Source organism: Helianthus annuus, chromosome 16 (genome assembly GCF_002127325.2).
Source record: "Helianthus annuus cultivar XRQ/B chromosome 16, HanXRQr2.0-SUNRISE, whole genome shotgun sequence".
NCBI lineage: Eukaryota > Viridiplantae > Streptophyta > Magnoliopsida > Asterales > Asteraceae > Helianthus > Helianthus annuus.
In genome coordinates this window covers 181,668,556-181,691,694 of record NC_035448.2, presented here as the reverse complement: position 1 = coordinate 181,691,694, position 23,139 = coordinate 181,668,556, and the positions used below count along the sequence as shown (strand labels likewise).

Genomic DNA, 23,139 nt, shown 5'->3' with positions numbered 1-23,139 from the left:
GATCCGAGTTATCCGATATCCGAATCCGAAAGATATTAAAAAATATCCAAAAACTTATATTCGGATATCCGAAACTATCCGAAATATCTGGTTCTGAATATCAAAAAAATAATAAAAAAATAAAATTAAATAAAAAATTGGATATTCGGATATCCGATTCACTATCCGATCGGATATGTGGAATTTCGGATACGGATTCGGATAGTGAAATCTGGTATCCAAAAATTTCGGATATCCGAAATTCAGATATATGAATTTTCGGATATCCAGTTTTGAACACCCCTACGGCCAAGTGGCCAATGCCATATCCTAAGTCTTTATAAAATAAAATAGGCTAAAAGTATTTACATGTGCTAGTGTCACTAATATTAATAATTTAGCACAACCCGAATTCAAAACAACTCAAACTTAGGCGCAATTTACTGGAGGCTTCTAGTCTGGAATGAATAGAAATATTATCCGTTAGAATGTTAACGGGTCATTTATAAGTCTTTAACTTTGATCAGTTAACTTAATGGATATGCTCGACTCACTAGATTAAGCGTTGACGGGATAAAATGTGATTTATACCTTTCCGAGTGCAAGGACTCATATAATATGGGTTTAATAACCAAACACTCTGATTAGAACTGATTATGTAATTGGATTATAAATTATTATATTTGTTTGTTTCAACTTTATGAAAGGTTTTCACTTCTTTTTTTTTTTGAACGGCCAACAAACTCAATCCCGAGTACTCTCGGGGCACCCACTGGACAAACGGAGTACTCTGAGAGTAACCCGAGTCCACCACCAATTCCGGGGAAAACCCGGTAACCCACCCGCCCGTAGGCACGACGGTGAAATTACCGGTAAAACCCGTTTGGCTCAAGGATCCAACCCAAGTTTCCCTGGGTCTCCTATCATTGCCCACCAATGCCTCACTCTGCACCAAGTGGGAGTCGAACTTGCATCTCTCAAGAGAAATGCAAGCCCTCCACCACTTGATCTTCTAATGTTAAATATCTGTATACGATTTTCAGGATTATGTGAGGTTAAATTATTCTACAAACACTCGTAAAAATAAGAAGTGAGAAAAACAAATGATCCTTTAGCCATATTTTCAAACAACTCGTTATGAGCTGAGTGACTGATAGTTGAGATCATAAAAGTATTTATAGGACAAATTCTAATTAAAGCTTGAAGAAAATAAGTTAACAAAAGTATGTGAATGTCAACATGTTTTAAAATAAGGATTTAAATGTTTTTATCGTACGAAACGAAATGGTCTTATGGTCATGTTTATGAGGAAAGATAATGTGTAAAAATATATACATAGTTTAGTATTGTATTATGTAACGTTATTAAGATGTGAAAAAAAGTTAGGAAATAATCATGAACATAATAAGGAAAACATGAATAATTAGAACAAACAAAAATTCTCTTAAAAATAAGAAGTGTACAAAGACATAATGGATCGTACAAGATGACATAATGTCGAGCAAAATATAACATAATGCCGAAAAATATAACACAATGTCGAGGATAAAAAGACATAATGAGTCGTAAAAAAGACACAATAACACAAATGTAGAAAAAACATAATAATAAATAAAAGGCACAGCGATATTAAACAAAAATTCTAAAATCTAGAAGGTATAAATCCAAAAGTGAAAAATCTAAAATCTAACATCGTAGAATTCAGTAAGACGATTTCAATGCCGGTTGAATGAGGTCAATCAGAGTCCGTTTAATATCCTTTGTACGACTTCTTATTTTTAGGAGACTTTTTGTTTGATCTAATTATTCATGTTTTCCTTATTATGTTCATGATTATTTCCTCTGGTAGATTTTCTTTAACTTTTTTTCACATCTTAAGAACGTTACAATCTTAAGAACGTTACATAATATATGTACATATTTTTACTCATAATGTTTCCTCATAAACATATGACCATAAGACCATTTCGTACGATAAAAACATTTAATCCTTATTTTAAAACATGTTGACATTCACATACTTTTGTTAACTTATTTTCTTCAAGTTTTAATTATAATTTGTCCTATAAATACTTCTATGATCTCAACTACCAGTCACTCAGCTCATAACGAGTTGTTTGAAAATATGGCTAAAGGATCATTTGTTTTGTTCGCAACCCTGCTCCTTTTTGTTCTTGCCATCTCAGGTGCTTAATCAAACTTTATAATGCATGTATTCATCATTAGTTAATATCTAACTTTTATAATTTGTTTGAATGTAGAAATAGAGGCCAACAGGGCTCCAACGATACCGCCTAGTGGCGGCGCACCGCCTCCTACACCTATCGGCCGCTCCCCGCCTCGTCCTCGCGGTGTACCTCCTCTACCCGTCAACCGCTCCCCGCCTCGTCCTCGCGGTGCACCACCTCGTCTACCCATCAACCTCTCCCCGCTTCCTGAACCTGTGAGAGATGGACAATATGAGCCAGATTCTCCATCGACCGGCCTCTCCCCGCTTCCTGAACCGGTGAGAGGTGGACAATATGAGCCAGATTCTCCATCCACCGGCCTCTCCCCGCTTCCTGAACCCGTGAGAGATGCACAATATGAGACAGATTCTCCATCCACCGGCCTCTCCCCTCTTTCTGAACCCGTGAGAGATGGACAATATGAGACAGATTCTCCATCCACCGGCCTCTCTCCGCTTCCTGAACCCGTGAGAGATGGACAATATGAGACAGATTCTCCATCCACCGGCCTCTCCCCGCTCCCTGAACCCGTGAGAGATGGACAATATGAGCCAGATTCTCCATCCACCGGCCTCTCCCCGCTCCCGCTCCCTGAACCCGTGAGAGATGGACACTATGAGACAGATTCTCCATCCACCGGCCTCCCCCCACTTCCTGAACCCGTGAGAGATGAACACTATGAGCCAGATTCTCCATCCACCGGCCTCTCCCCGCTCCCTGAACCCGTGAGAGATGGACACTATGAGACAGATTCTCCATCCACCGGCCTCTCCCCACTTCCTGAACCCGTGAGAGATGGACACTATGAGACAGATTCTCCATCCACCGGCCTCTCCCCGCTTCCTGAACCCGTGAGAGATGGACAGTATGAGCCAGATTCTCCATCCACCGACCTCTCCCCGCTTCCTGAACCCGTGAGAGATGGACAGTATGAGGCAGATTCTCCCTCCACCGGCCTCTCCCCGTCCCTTCCACCCTCCGGCAGCCGCTTTCTGCTTCTTCCACCCTTTCCACGCCCTCCACCCTTCGGCGGCTTCCCACGTCCTCCTGCAGCTCACTAGGGACGGGGCCAAAGCGAAGAAGCTGTGATCACATCTTGGTTACTTGAAACATCATATATGTTTGAATAGCAAGCATTGTATGATGATTACATATGAATAAAAAGAAAATGTGTCGTACTTAACATTTTCCAAAAGTGTAGTAATTGTTGCATGCGTAATCAGTAGCTTATGATTCCATGAATAATAAACTTCCTTTTGATATGCATTTCAAATCCTATAACAAATTAGGTTGTTTATGTTGTGTAGTTCATAGAAATGGGGAGGTTATACATTTGATCAAACATGTTTCTCTTAATAACAGTTATATGCATGTATAATTTTATTTAAAATTTTCCAAAAAAAATTAATTTTGCTACCATTTAATATAATATTCGTACTCTAATCATTTTCAACCCTATTAATAAAAAATCTTGGCCAAACCTGATTAAAATGTAACTAATAATCTCCAAACATCCTTTGTGGTTACCAGACAATCACGTTTTTACATTAACAAATGAAATGAAAACTAAAAAAAAATACTAGGAAATATTTGAATATGGAGCACAACATTACCATCTCGCTCAATCTATATAAAAACAACGTCAAGGCTTGAAATTTAAAAAGATCCGATAAGAAATGAATCTACCAAATAAATAAAAGTGTGAACTAGTTACATCCATGATTCACGCGTTTTACATCCATGGACCGCTAGTTCATCTTGTAAAATTCTAGAAAGTTACAACTACCAAGCAGTAGTGACGGATGCAGGATTTTATTCTAATGGGTTCCTTTTTGTAAATTTTCTTTAATTCTCACTAATTTTTTTCTAAATTCTACAAAGTTCTCACTAATTTTTCCGTTTTTTTTTTTCAAACGCACTGGGTTTCTGGGAACCCACAAATGTAGGCTGGATCCGCCCCTGCTACCAAGGAACAAGAGTGTCGTCTCCCCTTCTCACAAACGATCAAACACATAAAAACTAAGTGCTATGTAACCAGTGAGGTGATGTTCTATTGACAAGGACAAAGTCTTTAAACACCTTAGGAGGAGTGGTCTTGGGTTCAAGTCCCAAAAAAACGCCCATGGGGTTTATCTATACATCCATTTCATTTATCTATACATCCATCTCACGTATCAAGAAAAACGCCCATGGGGGCGGTTGAAGGGTGTGTTCAGACGTTTTTTGTTTTTTGGAAAAAACGCCAAAAAAACCCATTAGGGGTGTTAATGATTAAAAGACATTATCTTATTGTTCTACAGTGAAAACATCCAAATCGACAATATGTGAAAAAAAACAACTTTCAAGATTTTGACACATTATCTTATTGACATTCTCTTAAAATTTAAACTTAACTTGAAAATACCAGTTATTTATACAGTTATTTAATTTACAGGTTAGTCATATTCTGATCCAAGTAATTTTAATAATTATTTTCTTATTAGCTTTGAAATTATAATCCAAGTAATTTTATAGTTATTTTTTTATTAGCTTTTAAATTATAAATAAGAATGTTTTGAATGTAATTACAAATTAAGGGCCTAGATTGCTATAAGTACATGTTTATCATTCACAATTAAAATTTATTGATTTCCTAAGAAAACGGTAAAAGAGAGCATAAACTCATAAAGGACAGTTACGTTGTGTTCTTGAGTTTCATTTAAGAAGAGAAGATAAACGATTTTAAAGGATGTAAAAGAAACCAGTGTTCTGAAGTTTATTTTATAGATTGAAAGGAAGAGAAGAAGAGAAAACGATGAGTTTTTAGGCTAAAATTAATCTTTTCAAATTGAAAAGAAATAAAGAGAAAGGAAAGTAAAGGAAGGTAATAGAAGTCTTTACTTATTAAACTTGAAGTCTTTACTTATCCACCCTAAATAAACTCGAGGTCGTCAAACATAATTAATAATAATCATGTTATACTCACTTTATTACACATGTTATGCACTTGAGTTTGTCAAACTTACGTGAGATGATGAAGCCGTCGGTGGTCGAGAAGACGAAGCTGTCGAAGGTCGGGCATTTGGTGGTTGAGAAAATGAAGACGGTGGTCCACGAGAAGACGACATTAACGGTGTAGGTAGGGATGAGAAATTTATGAAGGCTGCGATTTGCGAAGGTTGTAAATCTGTCAAAGGTTGGGCATGTGGTGGCTGAGAAGAAGAAGACGGCGGCCCTCGAGAAGACGACGTCAACGGTGTAGGTAGTGATGAGAAATTTTTAAAGCTGCGATTTGCAAAGCTTGTAAATATTAAATTGGTAAAAGGTATCTAGTATACAAAAAACCAATATTAATTAAACATTTTATTAGTCTGAAGTTAAACTCTAATAAACTATCAAACACAAACGAACACGTTATTGAACGTTCCCAGACATAAATGAACGAACACGACCTTTGTTCAGGTTCGTTTATTTAGCTAAACGGACAAAAATTCTTTTTCATGTTTGTTAATTTATTAATGAACAAAATTCGCTCCAACGATACTTGAATTATTCGCTGAATGTTCGATTCGTTAGCAGAAGTGTAGAACTTATAAACTTTGAATTAACATTAACAATTAACATTAACATTAACATTAACAAACAATAACATTTACCAACTAAAAAAAGTGTAAAAATACTTCTTTCAAAATGGGCCGGCCCAATTATTAACATAACAAATCTAAAACCCTAGTTTCATTCATATTATCAACGCCTCAAATAATTGTGCGAGGAGTGATCAAGATTCAGCAGCAGCAGCAGCAGCAGGAGGAGGATATCTGAAAATGAGTTACAAGGTTGGTGTAGTTGATGCAAATATGATAGTCGTAAATGTTGATTTATGGATTGATTGGTTGTGGTTGTTGTTTGCAGTACCATCAGTTTCAGGTTGTAGGGAGAGGGCTACCAACGGAGACAGAGGAGCAGCCGAAGATCTACCGTATGAAGCTTTGGGCCACCAATGAAGTCCGCGCTAAGAGCAAGTTTTGGTACTACTTGAGGAAGCTTAAGAAGGTCAAGAAAAGCAATGGTCAGATGCTTGCTATTAATGAGGTATTATTCCCCATCTTACTTATTCAATCATCATCTGCTCTTTTTCACACCAATTAGGGCTTTTGTAGTATAGTGGTGTGCACGGTTCCCTTATTAGCATTAACGGTATCCGTAACTGAAGTCATCAGTTGATCGGTTAGCACCAATTCAGTTAATTTGTCGGTTTTTGGTTAGCTTCGGTTAATTTTGGTTAATAACCAAATCAAATAAGGGCTAAAATCTTTATCACATGTAATGGAGGTATAAATATGTGAAATAGATGTATAAATACGTGAGTTGGATGTATAGATAAATGAAATGGAGGTATAAAATAAATGAAATGGACGTATAAAATAAATGAAGGCAAAAGATCAAATACAAATAATCTTAACATACTAAACATACAAATTGAAGGAAAACCCAAAAAGACAAGGTGGCATTTTTGTAATTACCACCAACTATCAAAGTTACAACCAAAAATACCTAAAAAAACACAATTTTTTTTTAACATTTTTTATTAAAAAATCGCTACATTTCGTTAGCAAAAAAAAAAAAAAAACTTTTTTTTTTTTGCTGCTACTAAAAGTAGCGATTTTTTAATAAAAAATGTTAAAAAAATAAAATAAAATAATTTGTGTGTTTTTTTTTTATTTTTTTAGATTTTTTAGGTTTTTTGAGGGTTTAGTTTTTAGCATTTTAGCTTGGGTGGGGGGGGGGGGGGTTAGGTTTTTGGGGGTGGGGGTGGAGGGGGGGGGGTTAGGTTTTTTTTAGGTTTTTGGGGGTGGGGGGGGGGGGGGTTAGGTTTTTTTTAGGTTTTTGGGGGTGGGGGGGGGGTTAGGTTTTTTTTAGGTTTTTTGGGGGGTTTAGTTTTTAGCATTTTAGCTTGGGTGGGGGGGGGGGGGGTTAGGTTTTTTTGGGGGGGGGGGGTAGGTTTTTTTTGGGGGGTGGGGGGGGGGTTTGGGGGTGGGGGGAGTGGTTAGGTTTTTTTAGAGGTATTTGTAGAGTAACTTTGATAGTTATTGATAATTACAAAAATGCCACCTTGTCTTTTTGAGTTTTCCTTCAATTTGTATGTTTAGTATGTTAAGATTATTTGTACAAGAACTTTACCCAATAAATGAAATGGTGGTATGAATACATGAAATACATGAAATGGAGGTATAAAAGCTAGAAATATATGAAAATATAAATGGTTTGGTTCGGTTTAGTTAATTTCAGTTAACCGATGGTACAAGAAATAACCGATAACCGACTTTTGGTTAATTTGGTTTCGTCGGTTTTTGGTTCAGTTTTGGTTAGTGGTTCGGTTATTGCTCACTCCACCCCTACTTTGTACTGTGTTGTTTGCTCATTTGTGTATTATCCACCTTGGCCTGTTTTGACAAAAATTATAGGTCGGACCTCTAATTATTGTTACAGGGTTCAGCCTTACTGGTTGGTTTAGGTTATACTGGTTTGGTGGTTTAACGGTTAATTGGCTTGTTCCAAGTTCAAAGCTGAACGGTGAGCAGAAATATTTGGAAAAATTAAACCGCTGAAGCCGACTGCTTGTTTGGTCTGGTTGGTGACCTCAAGGTTTTTGAGAATGAATTGGACCTTTGAATACCATTTGATCTACGATACTTGATAAGCTGATGCTTGTGCAGATTTTTAAATAGCAAATCGAATTATGGGTTGTTGATTTTCATTAATTAGCAAAACAATTTATGCTTATATATAGTATAAAAAGCTGTCTTCTTGTGATGGTAATATTTCTTGTTTGAGTGTGCAACTAATGTTATATTTTTGCTTGTATAGATTTTTGAGAAAAACCCGACGACCATCAAGAACTATGGAATCTGGCTAAGGTACCAATCAAGAACCGGATACCATAACATGTACAAGGAGTACAGGGACACAACCTTAAACGGGGCGATTGAGCAGATGTACACTGAGATGGCATCTCGCCACAGGGTCCGTCACCATTGCATCCAGGTCATCAAAACCGCCACCATTCCAGCTAAGCTTTGCAAGAGAGAGTCCACAAAGCAGTTCCACAACTCAAAGATCAAGTTCCCATTGGTGTTCAAGAAGGTTAGACCCCCAACTAGAAAGCTCAAGACCACATACAAGGCTTCAAGGCCCAATTTGTTTGTCTGAGTCATTATTGACTTCTGTTTTTGTTTTTAAATTTGGAATTACATGTTAGTTACTGATTTTGGATATTTGGTTGTTTCAAATGGAGATTGGTATTTTTCTTTTAGAATCATAACAAGTAATGGTCATCATATGTTATGTGATCGCCTTTCACTTATTTATTATACTTTTGAACCAATCAGAGGTAAACTATTTATTTATAGGGTATTTGGTTATATTTAGACATGGTTTTAAAAAAAACCGGTTGAGGCGTGTGCCTCAAGGCGAGGTGGTAAGAAAACGTGCGCCTCATTGGGTTCTGTGTGCGTTTGATCTTTTACTTTCTGTGTCAGTTATTTTATTTTTTGTAAGATATGTAATTTTTATTTATAATATTTAATTCCTCCTCGGTTCGCCTTAAGGCTTACGTGTCGTGAGACGAAGGGAAAACGTGTTCAATTCCGTTCTTTTAAACCTTGCATTTAGATATAAAAATACGAGCATATTTAAACTATACATCTACATATTTATTTGTTAGTATCAGCTAATTTTGCAAAACACACTTTCAAACATCTTAATAACGACGATTACAGACAAATCTTGTGTTTTAGAAAGAAGTTAAGGTTTCAGTATAGCGATGAACATTTGAGTGTGATTCAGGGAAAGAGAAGTAGGTGGTGAGATTGAATATCTGCTTAAAACTCTTGTCATGAACGTTATACCTTATCAACTTCCCAGGAATTCTCACCACCATGAACGTGTCTTCTTCGTTTTCACCTCTAACCACATCAATGACATTAAATTGATAATAATAGGGACTCGACGGATGTAGGTAGCTATTGATCATCTCCGGGAAAGCCCCGGGAAGGTCATCAAGCTCTACTTGAAACTTGACAAACCACCCTGAATAATCGCTCATCATCTCATATACAATCAGGTGTAAATGGTTTTCACCATTCGCGGTATCTACTAAATGCATATGACCTCTAGATTCCCCGAAGTACATTGGCGTTGCTCCACGGTGAAAGCCTCCAAAAGATGCCATATTTGGTGGCAACGCCAACGTTTGCAACTGTTCACCCGCAATTTTGAAGTACAAGGGATTGTGACACGAGGGAGCCCAGTGAATAGCTCCATTCCAGTAAACTCCACAACGAAAAGAACAATTCGCAGAGAAAGATTCACTAGAAATCTTCCATTTTCCAACTTCAGATGAATATATTTGAATCTGACACAACTCCCCCATTGGCTCCACGCCACGTATACAAACAAGTTTGTAGTGAACGCAATCTGTTTGATGAAATGCCAGACCCATAAAACGAATAGTTCTACGAACTTTCTTACCTCCAGGGACCGACGGGATGATTGAAAATTGCTTGGTGGTGGGATTAAATACGTAATACTTACGAGCACGTTCGTTTCCTCGATCGCTACAACAAAGGAGTAACCCGTTACAAGATTGAATGATTTTGATACCGCAAGGATCAAAGTAGAAGTCGAGACTACGAAAGGGAGGGGTGCTTTGGTTTGCAGCATCAAACGGAATATAGATATTGCGAACAAAAAGACCAGGATATTTTGGAAGGTTATCGTATAGGAGGGTGAAACGCCTGTGACTCAAAAGCCATTGCCAGTGTTTGGAAACAGATTTGAAGCGAAGGATGGAGGTAACAGGGAGCCAAAGAAGGATTTTGAGTAAGAGGTCATCATCAGAACCGATCAAAGCTCCAGACCGAGTCGATTGATAATTGGAATCCTCCGTGGAGGCATTCGAGAAGCAGATTTTACGCATGTTTTGGGCTTTCTTGATTTTGCCTCTGGTGTTCACCATTTTTTTTTTTTTTGAGTGATTTGAAGTGTGTTTAAGGCAATGTATGTGTATTTAAGGAGCGTTTTCAGAGGGGAAAGATTGTCATGGAAGCATATGAAAACAAGATTGCTATGGAAGTTTTGGAGTTTGGCCAACAACTTCTTGCATCTTGCTGTTGACTTGAAGTAGTCAACATTTCTAATAAATAAAAATGTTTGCCAAAAAAAGTTTGAAAGAAGATTTCAGAAATAATTTATTTTGTCAACAAACATCTATTTTATAAGACGAGTTTGTTCAGGAGAAGTGACACTGGTTCAATCTACTATTGGACAGTTTGGCATGACTCGTTCAATTTGGTTATTTTTTAAACATCTTTCTTTTAAGACATTTTCCATTTTTTATAACAGATTATGAGCTATTGTATAGGAGTTTGCCATTTATTTTATGTCTAAAGCATGATGTTTTTCTAACTAAGGATAGATCTTGTAAAATTTTCTTTACCAAGAGAAACGTCCATACACAATTTTGGGTGGTAATATAAGTTTATATAAAATATTAAAACCTATATAAAGAAGCAACAAGTTTGTGCAATGGTGAGTTGTACCAGGTGCTTTGGGGAGTTTTCAAAAAAAAAGGAAAGTCACGTGGTTTGCTTCTTCTCTTTCTATGGCCTCTACACAAACGTAAAACACAAAACCACTTCAGACTTCTAGAGAGAGAGAGACTCGAGAGCCAGAGTGAGATGGCCGGCCGGCTGCCACCATGGGCGGCGGAGTGAGGGTGGACAGCGGCGACAATTATTGGTATTGTTTGGGTGGTTAGTGACGGCGATGTTTCGGTGATAGAAGGGTGTGGGGTGCGGCTGGATAGGAGACGGTGGTGGTTGTTTTGGGGATGGCGGACGGAGACGATGACGGAACCACCACAGGCGGTGACGTCGACGCTATGGTGGTGGTGTTCGGCGACTGGAATGGGGTAGGGGGAGGCATTCCGTGGCTTTCGCTAAATGCAGTTTCCCGTACTTTTATGGAGCGTAATTTGTCTCGAATGGGCTTATCATTAAGCTGAGTACTTTCCTTCTTTTTGGATCTGGCCAGGTATTTGGCTTTCTCTTATATGTAACGACTTCATTTTCGGATGGCTTATTGGGTTTTGCAATTTTGTCATTGGCTTTGGTGTTTTATGCTTTGAGTGTTGTGATTTTGGGGGTTCTGATGTAAGGCGTTTCTTTTTTGTGTTTATTGTTTGTTGAATGTTTTTTAGGTATTTTTTAATTTTCAGACCTGTGAGTTATGTATGTATGTATGTTTAAATTGTATTAATTTATAGTTATGTTGTAGGTACTTTGTGCTTGATGGCGTAGTTATTATGTGGATTATTGAGGCCGGTTGGTGGTTTTGATATGTTGGTCGTGTTGCTGGGGTATGTTCTTCCTTTTTTTTTTTGGTTATTTTGGATTGTTATTTAACCTTTTTGTCTGTAAAGCTCCAGTTTAAATTTGTTGTTGTCCGCGCTGATATGGCATTGTAATTTGGGTTCGATTGCTTTGGATGTTGTGTTAGCTGTGTGGTTGATGTTTTTAGATGAGAATGTTTGTCTTTCGTATGTGAATATTTGGTTGTTATGACTTGGAGTCTTAGCGGATAAGAAGTTTATGTTTTTGTTTGATTACTTTTAATGTTGTGTTGTTTTTTAGCGTCCGGTTGTTTGAATGTTTCCCTTTTTGTTTGTTATATTGAATTTGGCTACAATGCTAGACCGTTGGAATTAGAAATATTTGTGGAAGATGATGATTTGAAGCAAGCTTTTATTTTCATTTAATTCTGTTTTGAAACCAAACAGCGTGTCTAGCACTCTAGCCCATCTGGCTTACACTCCAGTTTGATAACCGTCACTTCTCAAGCAGGTATTGGGTTCGACTTATGGTTGCGAAAGCATTATTTTTTCATTGCAATTGATTTTGAAGTGGGTATAGAACCAACTCAGAGCTGATCCGGTTCAGAACCCGATTCGCTTAGGCTATTTCACATGTTATTGTTTTCGATTTACATTGGTAGTAGCCGCAAAATCAAAGTGAGTTGGACTACATAGTGATAACCATACATGTTATTCATGGGTTAGAGCTTCATGCTTTGGATGCACTGCCAAATTTTCCAGGGTGTTGTATAATCTGCAAGTGCCATTTGTTTTAGTAATGGGGTCATGGTGTTCTCCTTATGATTTGACGATTGCTTCTGTTAATGTGTCCTTTTACATCGCCGTGTTATCTAATAGGATTGTAAAGATGTTGTACTTTTAGATTTCTGATTTGGCACATGGCAGCTGTTGTTGTAAGTTTACCTGTTTGAACGTAAAGTCATTGTATGCATCTATTTTATTCTAGAGTTTTGAGTTGTGTATGTTTTCCAAATGTTGTTTTGGTATGGGTTTTTAGACACATTTTTTTGTTGTTTGTCACGCAGACATTCCATGCTTTGTTAATTGTTGCATGAGGCTTTATTATTTCAACCTATATAAAGAAGCAACAAGTTTGTTCATATGTTGGTTGTACATATGGCTTTGAGTGTTTTTCAAAAATTATTGGGGTATTTCGGGTGGGTAGGGGTGTTTGGCTATATCCTCTATAAATAAAAAGACAAAAATTGCTTGATGTTGTTGTCCGAGTTGTAGACAAGGAAGGGTGTCGGTAGTGTTTCGGGTGGAGGGGTAGGTAGTGTTTCGGGTGGGTCATTCAAGGTGTGTCATATGTGGATTGTGGACGAGTGGGCTTTTAAAATCTTCATGTTTCGGCCCAAAACAACAAAGCAAATAAAACGGTGGTCAACAGAGATTTGTTCGGTCAACAAAAAGGAGCTGGGTGTCTCTACGTCACCTAACACCACCAAATAATTCCTTCTTTATGACATAGTTTCAACTCTTTCTAACTTGCCTTTGTGTCGTTTCGATCCAGCTTTTTTTTCGGTGCGATGAGATAACTACGAGTCAGAAGGTTGGAGAAGAAGACAAGGACGGATGCTCGCATGTAAGAACCCCGCCGCATTGCGGCGGGTACTAATTCCTAGTTATATATTAAAAGGTATAAAAAAACATAATTGAAAATACTAAAAATCGAATAGTTACATTGTTTATACTACATTTTGTCATTGAATAGTTACATGAGAGCGCCTGAAACCACCTATTACCTGCCGGATATCAATGATATTTGTTTGTAAAAGATACGGGGAGTGGTGCTTTTGGGTTAAAAGACGTGAAGAAGAAAGGTGAGGTACAAGTTTCCGGCAATGCCAATGATCTCTAGATCAAGTGGTGGAGAGCTTGCTTTTCTCTTGAGAGATGCAAGTTCGACTCCCACTTGGTGCAGAGTGAGGCACTGGTGGGCAATGATAGGAGACCCAGGGAAACCTAGGTTGGATCCTTGAGCCAAACGGGTTTTACCGGTAATTTCACCGTCGTGCCTACGGGCGGGTGGGTTACCGGGTTTTCCCCGGAATTGGTGGTGGACTCGGGTTACTCTCGGAGTACTCCGTTTGTCCAATGAGTGCCCCGAGAGTACTCGGGATTGAGTTTGTTGGCCGTTCAAAAAAAAAAAAAAAACAAGTTTCCGGCAATAGATTTTGTAAAGGGAGGCGACAGGGAACACCACCCCCCCGTAACCCCCGATCTTCACCATCATCGCATAGATGCTCCCTCCTTTGTCTCTAGTGAACACCACCAAGTCACCAACCAACCTATTTTTTCTGGCATGGAATAGATCAGAGAGGGTGATTGAGGGAGGGTGATCGAGGTGGTGGTTAGCCGATGATTGGCCGGAAACCTGAAATTAATTTGAAATTTTGAATTAATTTTTTATTTAACAACGCTATTTGGTCATTTGATAAGAATTAACAGAAAAATAAAATAGAGTTAGTAAATGAACTAAAAGTGTTAATAATTGGGAGGCTGGTGACCCAAAGTGTTAGGTTTCAAAGTCTGAGGAATACTGATTTTTATATCAAATCACATGGAAGAAAATGAAGTTCAGTGTATTCCAAACTTTATTGTTGTACTTTTACATATTAGTATATTGAGAATATAACACTTTTGGTCCAAAAAAACAAGTGCATTTCTATATATGGAGGGATGAGATATGTTTAGTACAACATATGGACCCGGAGGTAATACTCGCGACACTAACTTTATCACTAATTTTTACCGAACCATATAAACACATAACATAAAAACTACATACATATCTTTTTGGATGGATATCTGCATATATTAATCATAAGAAAGAAGCTAAGGTTTCGGTGTAACGATGAACATGTAAGCCTCCGATCCTTCCATAGATATCATTGGTTAGGTCGGATATCTGCTCAAAACTCTTGTCATGAACATTGAATCTTATTATCTTCCCACGAATACTAACCACCATAAATGCATCTTCTTCTTTTTCACCTCTAACCACATCAAACACTTCGAAATCATAATAATGATGACTCGATGGATGTTGGTTGCTATCGATCATCTCCGGGAAAGCACCCATAAGTTCATCAAGCTCTACTTGATACTTGACAAACCACCCTGAATGATCGTTCAACATCTCATACACATTTAGGTGTAAACGATTTTCACCAATAGCGGTGTCAACTAAATGTAGATGACCTCTAGATTCCCCGAAATACATTGGCATTGCTCCGTCATAATAGCCTTCGGAAGACGCCAACTTCGCTGGCAAGGGCAACGTTTGTAACTGTTCATCCTCGATTTTAAAATACAACGGATTGCGACAAGAGGGAGCCCAGTGAATAGCTCCATTCCAATAAACTCCATACCAGAAGGGGGTAAAATAATCCGCGGAGAAAGATTCACTAGAAATCTTCCATTTTCCTGTGTATGATGAATATATATGAATCTGAAACAACTCCCTGTAACGCTCCACACTACGGATACAAACAACTTTGTAGTGCAAACAATCTGTTTGATGAAATGCAAGACCCATAAAACGGATAGTTTTACGAACATTCTGACCTCCTGGGACCGATGGGATGATTGCAAATTGCTTGGTGGTGGGATTAAACACGTAATATTTACGAGAGCGTTCGCTCCCACGGTCGCTACAACAAAGCAGTAACCCGTTACAAGATTGCACGATTCTAATCCCACAAAGATCAAAGTAGAAATCGAGACTACGAACAGGAGGAGTGCTTTGGTTTTCAATGTTAAATGGAATATAGATATTGCGAACAAAAAGACCAGGAGATTTTGAAAGGTTATCATAAAGGAGGGTGAAAGGCTTGTGACTCAAAAGCCATTGCCAGTGTTTAGATACAGATTTGAAGCGAAGGATGGAGGTAACAGGGAGTCGGAGGAGGATTTCAGTTAAAAGGTCATCGTTGGAACCGATCAAATCTCCAGACTGAGTCGATTGATGGTTGGAATTCTCCGTGGAAGCCTGCGAGAAGCAGATTTTATTGGTGTTATTGGTTTTCTTTATTTTGGCTCTAGTGTTCACCATTTTTTTGAGTGATTTTAAGTGTGTTTAAGACAATGTGTATTTAAGGAGTGTTTTCATAGTGGAAAGATTGTCATGGAAGCATATGAAAACAAGATTGCCATGGAAGCTTTGGCTAACACTTTCTTGCTGTTGACTTTGAACCTATCAACATTTTTAATAAATAACAATTTTGACCAAAACAAAGTTTGAAGATTTGATTAAAGAAATACTGGTTTTTTAGTGGCTGCAATTTCCTCCTAAGTTAAAAAACTCAGAATTTTTTATAACCATGCCTGGTGTACCGAGTTTGTTTGGGAGGTAGAAGATTTGAAATTGCTGCCTGCAACTGCACAAATTTTTTTTATAAATATTACATACTATCAAGAAATATTGATAATGTAATTTACTTATGCTGTTTAGATATTATTAGGTGTAAAAACAATAACATATTAATACTAGACTACACAATCTCAAAATGTAATTTACTCCAGTTAACTAAACTGAGACACAGAAGCAAGCTTAAGATGCTTTTGAGTATCGACTATATTTCTACAAAGAAGCCAATGTTTCTGTATAACGATGAGTTTCCCGGTACGAGTCCTTGACTATGGAATTAAATATATGCTTAAAACTCTTGTCGCCAACATTGAACGTTATCATCTTCCCAGGAATTCTCAATAACAAGAAAGTATCTTCTTCTTTTTCTCCTCTAATCACATCAGAAACATTAAATTTATTTTGACACCAATAGGCCATTTCTGGAAAAGCATACAAAAGTCCACCAAGGTCTACACGATACTTGACAAACCACCCCGAATGATCGCTCAACATCTCATACACATTGTGGTGCAACCTATTGTAATCGTATATTATCAAATGCAGATGACCTCTAGATTCTTGTATATGCATCCAAAGACAACATCATCTCCTCCGGCAAAGGCATAGTTTCCAGCTGTTCAACATCAATTTTAAAGTACAAGAGAAAGAGATTGCGACGAGTGGGAGACCAATAAAGAGCTCTATTCCAGTAAACTCCATTGCTGACAAACGGCCAATCCATATAGAAAGACTCCACAGAAACCTTCCATTTCCCTGTATCAGACGAGTACATTTGGATCTGAAACGCCACACCAGGCTTTACACGATGAATACAAACAAGTTTATAGTGAACACAATCTGTTTGATGAAATGCCAGACTCATAAACAGGACAGTTTTACCAACATCATGGCCTGCGGGAACCGATGGGATGACTGCAAATTGCTTGGTGGTGGGATTAACTACATAATATTTACAATCAGCATTACTCTTTAAATTGCTATGGCAAAGCAGTAACCCGTTACAAGATTGCAAGATTCTGATACCATTAGGATCAAAGTGGAACCCAAGACTACTAAAAGGAGTAGTGCCTTTGGTTTTAACAAACGGAACATATGTATTACTCTTGCGAGTAAAAAACCCAGGAGTTTTGAAAAGGCTATCAAACCGGTGGGTGAAATGTGTGTGACTCAAAACAAAATGCCAGTGTTTAGATACAATTTTGAAGCGGAGAACGGAGGCAGCAGGGAGCCGGAGAAGAATTTCGGTTAAAAGGTCATCAATTGAACCAATCAAAGCTCCAGGTTGAGTCGATTGATGATCAAAATCTTCAATGGAAGCTTGCGTTTTAAGGGTTTTCTTGTTTTTGGGTTCTGGTGTTCACCATATTTCTGAGAATAGTCAACAGTCACTGTTAGAGTTTCGCAAATGAGGAGGTGGTTGAAATTGGATTCGTGGGATGAAGAAGAGGAAGTGGGCCGGCCCAGTTGAAAAGCCTAGAAACTCCATAACATTCTTTTTTGCTGAATTTTTTTTGTTTTAGTTCTTTTTTTTATAAATTTTGTGTACTAAATTTTTTTATGCTGAATATTTTTTGCGTTATATTATCTTGTATTATAATTTTTGTGCTATATTTTTTTTACTGGATTTTTATGTTATATTGTTTTGTACTAGATTTTTTGCACTAGATTATTTTTTTTTGTATTTTTTAGACAGGAAATGGATTTTATCACCTCAAACTAATCAGAATTGGCCACTGTCTACCACTCCCAACTTTTATTTTGGCTTCCACCACCCTCTACTTAACATTTAGGTTGCTATGCCACCCCTTCGTTAAATATTCACTAATTCGATTTGTTTTTTAATCCCACGTGTCAAGGGAGTTGTGAGCTGGCCTGCCTACATGGACTCACCCATTACCATCCTTGTAAATCAGTTATAAAAACCTTAAATCATAACATTTCAATACAAACACACATTCTCCAATCTCTCCGGCACTCCACACATCAACCTTCTCGTTATACATTCTACCGGACAAAACCTCCGGCGCCACATTCCGGTCATCGTTCCGGCATCACTCATCGTAAACCACTCCGCAGATCCGAAATCCACAAGCTTCAATTCACCTCTAGAATCAAACAAAACGTTATCCGGCTTAATATCACGATGTGCTATACCTAACCGATGGCAATAATTGATTGAACGCATCAACGGCGAGAAGATTGCGCAGCTTCCGGTTCAGAAAACACTCCGGCACGGTTTGAGATCCGGTCGAAGAGGTCCAGCGAATCACAGAGGTCAATAATCATGTGCAAATAGTTATCGTCTTCGTATAACCGGTGGTCTGGACAATGTTAGGGTTTCAGCAAACTATCCAGATTCTAAGTTTTGTAATCGGGGTGGTATTATTGGTTCGGATTTCAGTTAGAATTTTTATTCGATTGTAACCCAAAGTTGATTTTAAGCAAATAGAGTTTTGGCCCGTTTTGGTTTACGTTTTTTCAAGCAGCAGCAACACATTTTTTACCATAGGCTAGGACCTAAAATCAAGGTTTTCATACCCACCAAAATCAAAGCAAACCAACTGTATGCATTTTTTTAATACTATAGAATATATGTATTTTATAATTGTGTAATATCTACTAACTAGCCATTCAGAAAACAACAAACCGAACTGACCAATTTGACAATTTATATATTTGTTTTTCAAAATTATCAGTTTGTATTAAACATATCAAAATGATAAATAGAGATTAAAATTATGAGCAAACTTTTTAAGGGGCGACTGACCCCCTGAACTTTTCGCTCAGTAGTGGAGAGTATGTAGTTTTCATATTAAATTTTTTGGGTATATACGTTTTCGACCACCCGGTTTTGTAGAAATTTTTAGGTCCGGTGACTCCCCCTCCTCGTTCGGAAATCTCAAGCTTCACCACTAGTAAGGATGTCACCTAACTTGCAACATCCGGACTTGAAGTTCCACTGTTGTTTATTCGACTAAATAACTGGGAAAATTTGTGACATACTGTTCTTATGAATAATAGCTGTGTCTGTATGGTTTTTATAATTCTTAGGTTTTGAGCCCCTAAGTACACCCGAACAATAAGTAAACTTGTTCTTAGCATGGTACAACTCACGTAGATATAGCTTGGGACCCGGATCTAGTGAAGCTAGTGAGCAGCTTAACTCATCGCCAAAAAGGTTACAACAAGGTATCCCTCTATATACAAATAATCTTAACATACTAAACATACAAATTGAAGGAAAACTCAAAACCTAAAAAAAAAAAAAAAATTTTTTTTTGCTAACGAAATGTAGCGATTTTTTAATAAAAAATGTTTTATTTTTTTTTTGTGTTTTTTAGGTATATTTGGTTGAGTTCACATTTGTATAGTAACTTTGGCAGTTGGTGGTAATTACAAAAATGTCACCTTATCTTTTTGAGTTTTCCTTCAATTTGTATGTTTAGTATGTTAAGATTATTTGTATTTGATCTTTTGCCAACTTTTTAAACGGTTCAATAATGTAATTTGTTCTTTATCCCCTCTCTCTTTTAACTTTGGTTTTCAAATCATATATTTCATTGCACGTTTGTGAATCATCAGTAGATCAATCTGCTTTCTTGCTGCCATACAAGCTACAGCTTCAATAGTTTTCACCTCCATTTACATGATATTTTGGTATGTTCATACTTTAACATTTTGCAGAATTCAAGATGGTCAACGCAGTTGATTATGAGAAATGCTTCTTGCATGGAGGCATAAAATAAGATTGATCAATATACTCTATGATAAGGCCTTCAGGGGATAACATTGTTTTGGTGATGGTGCTAGCAGCATACAAGATCTTTCATGATCATTACCATTTGGTAACGATGATAGCTTTCGAACGTGTGAATTGGTCCAGGTAGGTGAGTAGATCAAGAGATATAAGGTAATTTGAATAGATGAGTAGCTTCGTATATGTAAGGTAGCCAACACAAGGTTTAAATTACATAACTGATAAACTAAATCTTTTTAAACACACATTCAAATACCTTAACAATTTAAATAAATATAAACAAACTAAATTGTCATTAGAAGGAAGACAAGGTTTCGGTGTAAGGATGAAACACTGAAAGTAGTTACAACAGGGCCCAAGTTAGCCATTTTTAGTTTTTAATTTATTTTAGGATTAAGCTTAGTTTCAAGAATTCAGATTCATGATTTCTGATTTAGGTTGATATGAAAATGTGAGAGGATTTTAATAATTCTTGATCAAAGAATGTTATTTGATTCGTAACTGTTCAAAAGATTTTGGGTTTATTATTTTCTTATTATTTAATTACAGTTTTTTTCTTCTTGGTTTAATACTTTATTTTTTGTTGTATTTAATTACAATTTTTTTCTTCTTGGTTTAATACTTTATTTTTTGTTGTTGGTTTTTCAATGTTGGTCAAAGAATGATATTTATCGAGTTATATAGTTATGGTTAATAAGTAGTTTTTTTAACGACTAACAGAAAGAGTTTTTATTCAATTTTTTAGCCAGTGGCTAACACCAAAAATACATCAACCAGAGACATACATGAAAGCAAAACAGAACATGCAGACACCAAACAAAACTAAAATACATCAAAGCCACTCCATTGTTCCCAGGTCAAAGTCGCCATCTTGGAGCGATGTTTTACCCACAAAAAACTCTTGGCCTTAATCTCTTCTACAATGTTCGTAACCGTCTTCATTTTTCCGGAAAATATTATGTCATTTCACAGATTCCATATGCTCCAAATGGTGACCAAACAAACCGCGTGAAAAGCTTTCTTCCTCCGAACTGATCCGATAAACTGCTCATGCGCCTCCAGTAAGTCCTTTAGACTAAAAGCAATTATCGGCTGCGTTTTACAACACTGAAATACTACTAGCCACACAGTTTGCGCAAACCCGCACGAGATGATCGCTAGTTTCATTATAGTCTCGACACAACACACACTCCAAAGTTTGGACCGAGATACCTCTTCTAAACAACGCTTCTCTGGTTGGAAGGCACTCTTTTTGAGCATGCCAAGCGACCATGCCGACTTTCCTCGGAATCAAACTATTCCACTTAACCACATAATCAGGTCTCACCCGGTTGAATCCAATTAAAAGCCTCTTAATGCTGCTTACGGAAAACTGACCCGCTGAGTCCAAATTCCATATCCATCTGTCCGGACCCGACGAGACCGAGAGACTCTGCAACAAGTCATTTATCTGCTTTATCTGCTGGAACTCCCTTAGTTCATCTCTGCTTGCCAATTGGCGACTCCAATCCCATCCCATGACGACCCGAGAGACCCTACCCGAACCTTATCTGCCACTGTGCACCATTTATTCTTTTCGAGCTGGAACAATAGTGGAAATAAGGACTATAATGGCTCTGAAGCAGCCCAAATATCCAACCAGAAAAGTACCTCCGCCCCACCTCTGACTTCTCCTTTAATAGCACTAGAAATGTCGAGCCCCAACGCCGTCAAACTCGATGAAATGTTGACTATAGGCTTCCACGGACCTGCGATCGAAACTTTCGCTGGAATCAGATTCCAAGACCTGGAATTGTAGTGAATGGCCCATCTAACTTTTCTCCATAACCCGTCTTTTCCGTCTTGAATCTCCATCACCATTTTGAGAGCATCGCAAGGTTTGCATCCCTAAGTGTACCAAATTCCAAACCACTATATTCTATTGGAGCAACCACATTATCCCATGCCATCCAAGCCGTTTTTGACCCCTCATCCGACCCACCCCAAAAAAACGTTCTCCGTAGTCTTTCAAGTTGGTTCAAGACTTATACCAGGGCTCTATATAGTGAGAAAAATAGGTTGGTAATGATGATAATACCGACTTTAGAAGTGTAATTCTCCCACCAGAAGATAACTTTTTTGCTTTCCAAGATGGAAAGCCTACTCTTGAAAAGATCAACAATAGGCTTCCAATTACGCACTAGGTTCATATTTGCACCCACGTACAATCCAAGATATTTGAACGGGAGTGATCCGGCCCTACACTTTAGGATGTCCGCTAAACTAGCAACTTCCGCTTCCACCACTCCTACCCCATACAAGCTACACTTGGATGAGTTTACCTTTAGGCTGGATGACAAGTAGAAACATCTAAGAATCTTCCTTAAGTTAAACGCATTTGCAATCGACCACTCCCTAAGAAATACCACATCATCCGCATACAAGAAATGAGTTAGTGTCATACCATTATTATTGCAACGGATGCCATGAAACAATCCCACTTGTGACGCCTTCTTCATTATCCCGGAGAGTGCCTCCATAGCAATAATAAAGAGAAACGGAGATAAGGGGTCTCCTTGGCGGAGCCCCCTCGTACAATCAAACTCCATTGTTGGTGAGCCATTTACCAACACGGAAGCTCGAGCAGAACGCAGGGTCGCTATAATCGAATCACACCATTTAGTTGGAAAGCCCATTTGTGCCATTACCGAGTGAAGATAACTCCAACTAAGGGAATCATAAGCCTTGTGAATATCCACTTTGAACACCATGCCAATTCTTTTAGAACACTTCATCCATGCAATAATTTCATTCAACATCAAGGGCCCATCAGTGATGTTTCTACCGGAGAGAAACGCCGTTTGTTCCTCGGAAATAAGCTTTACCGATTACACTTTTTAACCGATTCACCAAAACTTTAGATATGACTTTGTTGATACACCCGATAAGGCTAATGGGTCGAAAATCGTTAGGCTGCAACGGATCCTTAACTTTAGGAATTAAGGCTATAAATGACGAAGAGCAAATCCTATTTAAGTTCGGCCGACTATAAAATTCTTCAAAAAGTTTAACAAAATTATCTTGTAGGCCACTCCAACATCGCTTCAAAAATTGGAAGTTAAATCCAACCGGCCCGGGAGCTCGGTCTCCCTCACATTCCCAGACCACGTCCTTAATTTCGGCCAAGGTGAAAGGGCGAGTCAAGACCTCACCTTCACTCGCCGACAGTGTGTTTAAAAACGGACACATGATTTGAGGTCTATTGTTCATCGGCTCCGTAAAGAGCTGAGAATAATAGTTAAAAAACTATTGTTTGATACTTACCGGGTTGGTGACCCAGTCATCTCCAATGAGCACATCGTTGATACGGTTCGAACTTAAATTAGCGTTCACCACCGAATGAATTTTC

At 37.9% G+C, this 23,139-nt stretch overlaps 4 protein-coding genes and 1 long non-coding RNA gene across 5 annotated transcripts; 3 read left to right on the top strand and 2 right to left on the bottom strand.

The window, feature by feature from the left end:
• Positions 1–2,076: 2,076 nt before the first annotated feature.
• LOC110918293 (vegetative cell wall protein gp1) lies at positions 2,077–3,473 on the top strand. Its single transcript, XM_022162631.2, has 2 exons — positions 2,077–2,165; positions 2,241–3,473. The coding sequence occupies exons 1-2, from the start codon at positions 2,105–2,107 to the stop codon at positions 3,266–3,268; spliced, it is 1,089 nt and encodes a 362-aa protein (XP_022018323.1). The 5' UTR covers positions 2,077–2,104; the 3' UTR covers positions 3,269–3,473.
• A 2,393-nt stretch (positions 3,474–5,866) lies between these two features.
• On the top strand, positions 5,867–8,550 carry LOC110918294 (60S ribosomal protein L18a-2). The gene is made up of 3 exons (XM_022162632.2): positions 5,867–6,022; positions 6,099–6,278; positions 8,055–8,550. Exons 1-3 carry the CDS (start codon positions 6,011–6,013, stop codon positions 8,394–8,396), a joined length of 534 nt encoding a protein of 177 aa, XP_022018324.1. The 5' UTR covers positions 5,867–6,010; the 3' UTR covers positions 8,397–8,550.
• Positions 8,551–8,979: 429 nt separating this feature from the next.
• On the bottom strand, positions 8,980–10,203 carry LOC110918295 (F-box protein At5g07610). The gene has a single exon (XM_022162633.2). The coding sequence runs from the start codon at positions 10,201–10,203 to the stop codon at positions 8,980–8,982; it is 1,224 nt and encodes a 407-aa protein (XP_022018325.1).
• Positions 10,204–10,779: 576 nt separating this feature from the next.
• Positions 10,780–11,848, top strand: LOC110918297. The gene is made up of 2 exons (XR_002581213.2): positions 10,780–11,279; positions 11,523–11,848. It is a non-coding gene; the product is annotated as an uncharacterized LOC110918297 (long non-coding RNA).
• A 2,595-nt stretch (positions 11,849–14,443) lies between these two features.
• Positions 14,444–15,676, bottom strand: LOC110920110 (F-box protein At5g07610). Its single transcript, XM_022164346.1, has one exon. The coding sequence runs from the start codon at positions 15,674–15,676 to the stop codon at positions 14,444–14,446; it is 1,233 nt and encodes a 410-aa protein (XP_022020038.1).
• Between the last annotated feature and the right edge of the window lie 7,463 nt (positions 15,677–23,139).

What these genes read in the sequence shown, in the direction of transcription:
- LOC110918293 (XM_022162631.2), top strand. Translation starts at nt 2,105, where the DNA reads ATGGCTAAAGGATCATTTGTTTTGTTCGCAACCCTGCTCCTTTTTGTT. An exon ending in TTTTGTTCTTGCCATCTCAG is followed by an intron (nt 2,166 to 2,240) that starts GTGCTTAATCAA and finishes GTTTGAATGTAG; the next exon opens with AAATAGAGGCCAACAGGGCT.
- LOC110920110 (XM_022164346.1), bottom strand. Translation starts at nt 15,676, where the DNA reads ATGGTGAACACTAGAGCCAAAATAAAGAAAACCAATAACACCAATAAA.
- LOC110918295 (XM_022162633.2), bottom strand. Translation starts at nt 10,203, where the DNA reads ATGGTGAACACCAGAGGCAAAATCAAGAAAGCCCAAAACATGCGTAAA.
- LOC110918294 (XM_022162632.2), top strand. An exon ending in AGATGCTTGCTATTAATGAG is followed by an intron (nt 6,279 to 8,054) that starts GTATTATTCCCC and finishes TTGCTTGTATAG; the next exon opens with ATTTTTGAGAAAAACCCGAC.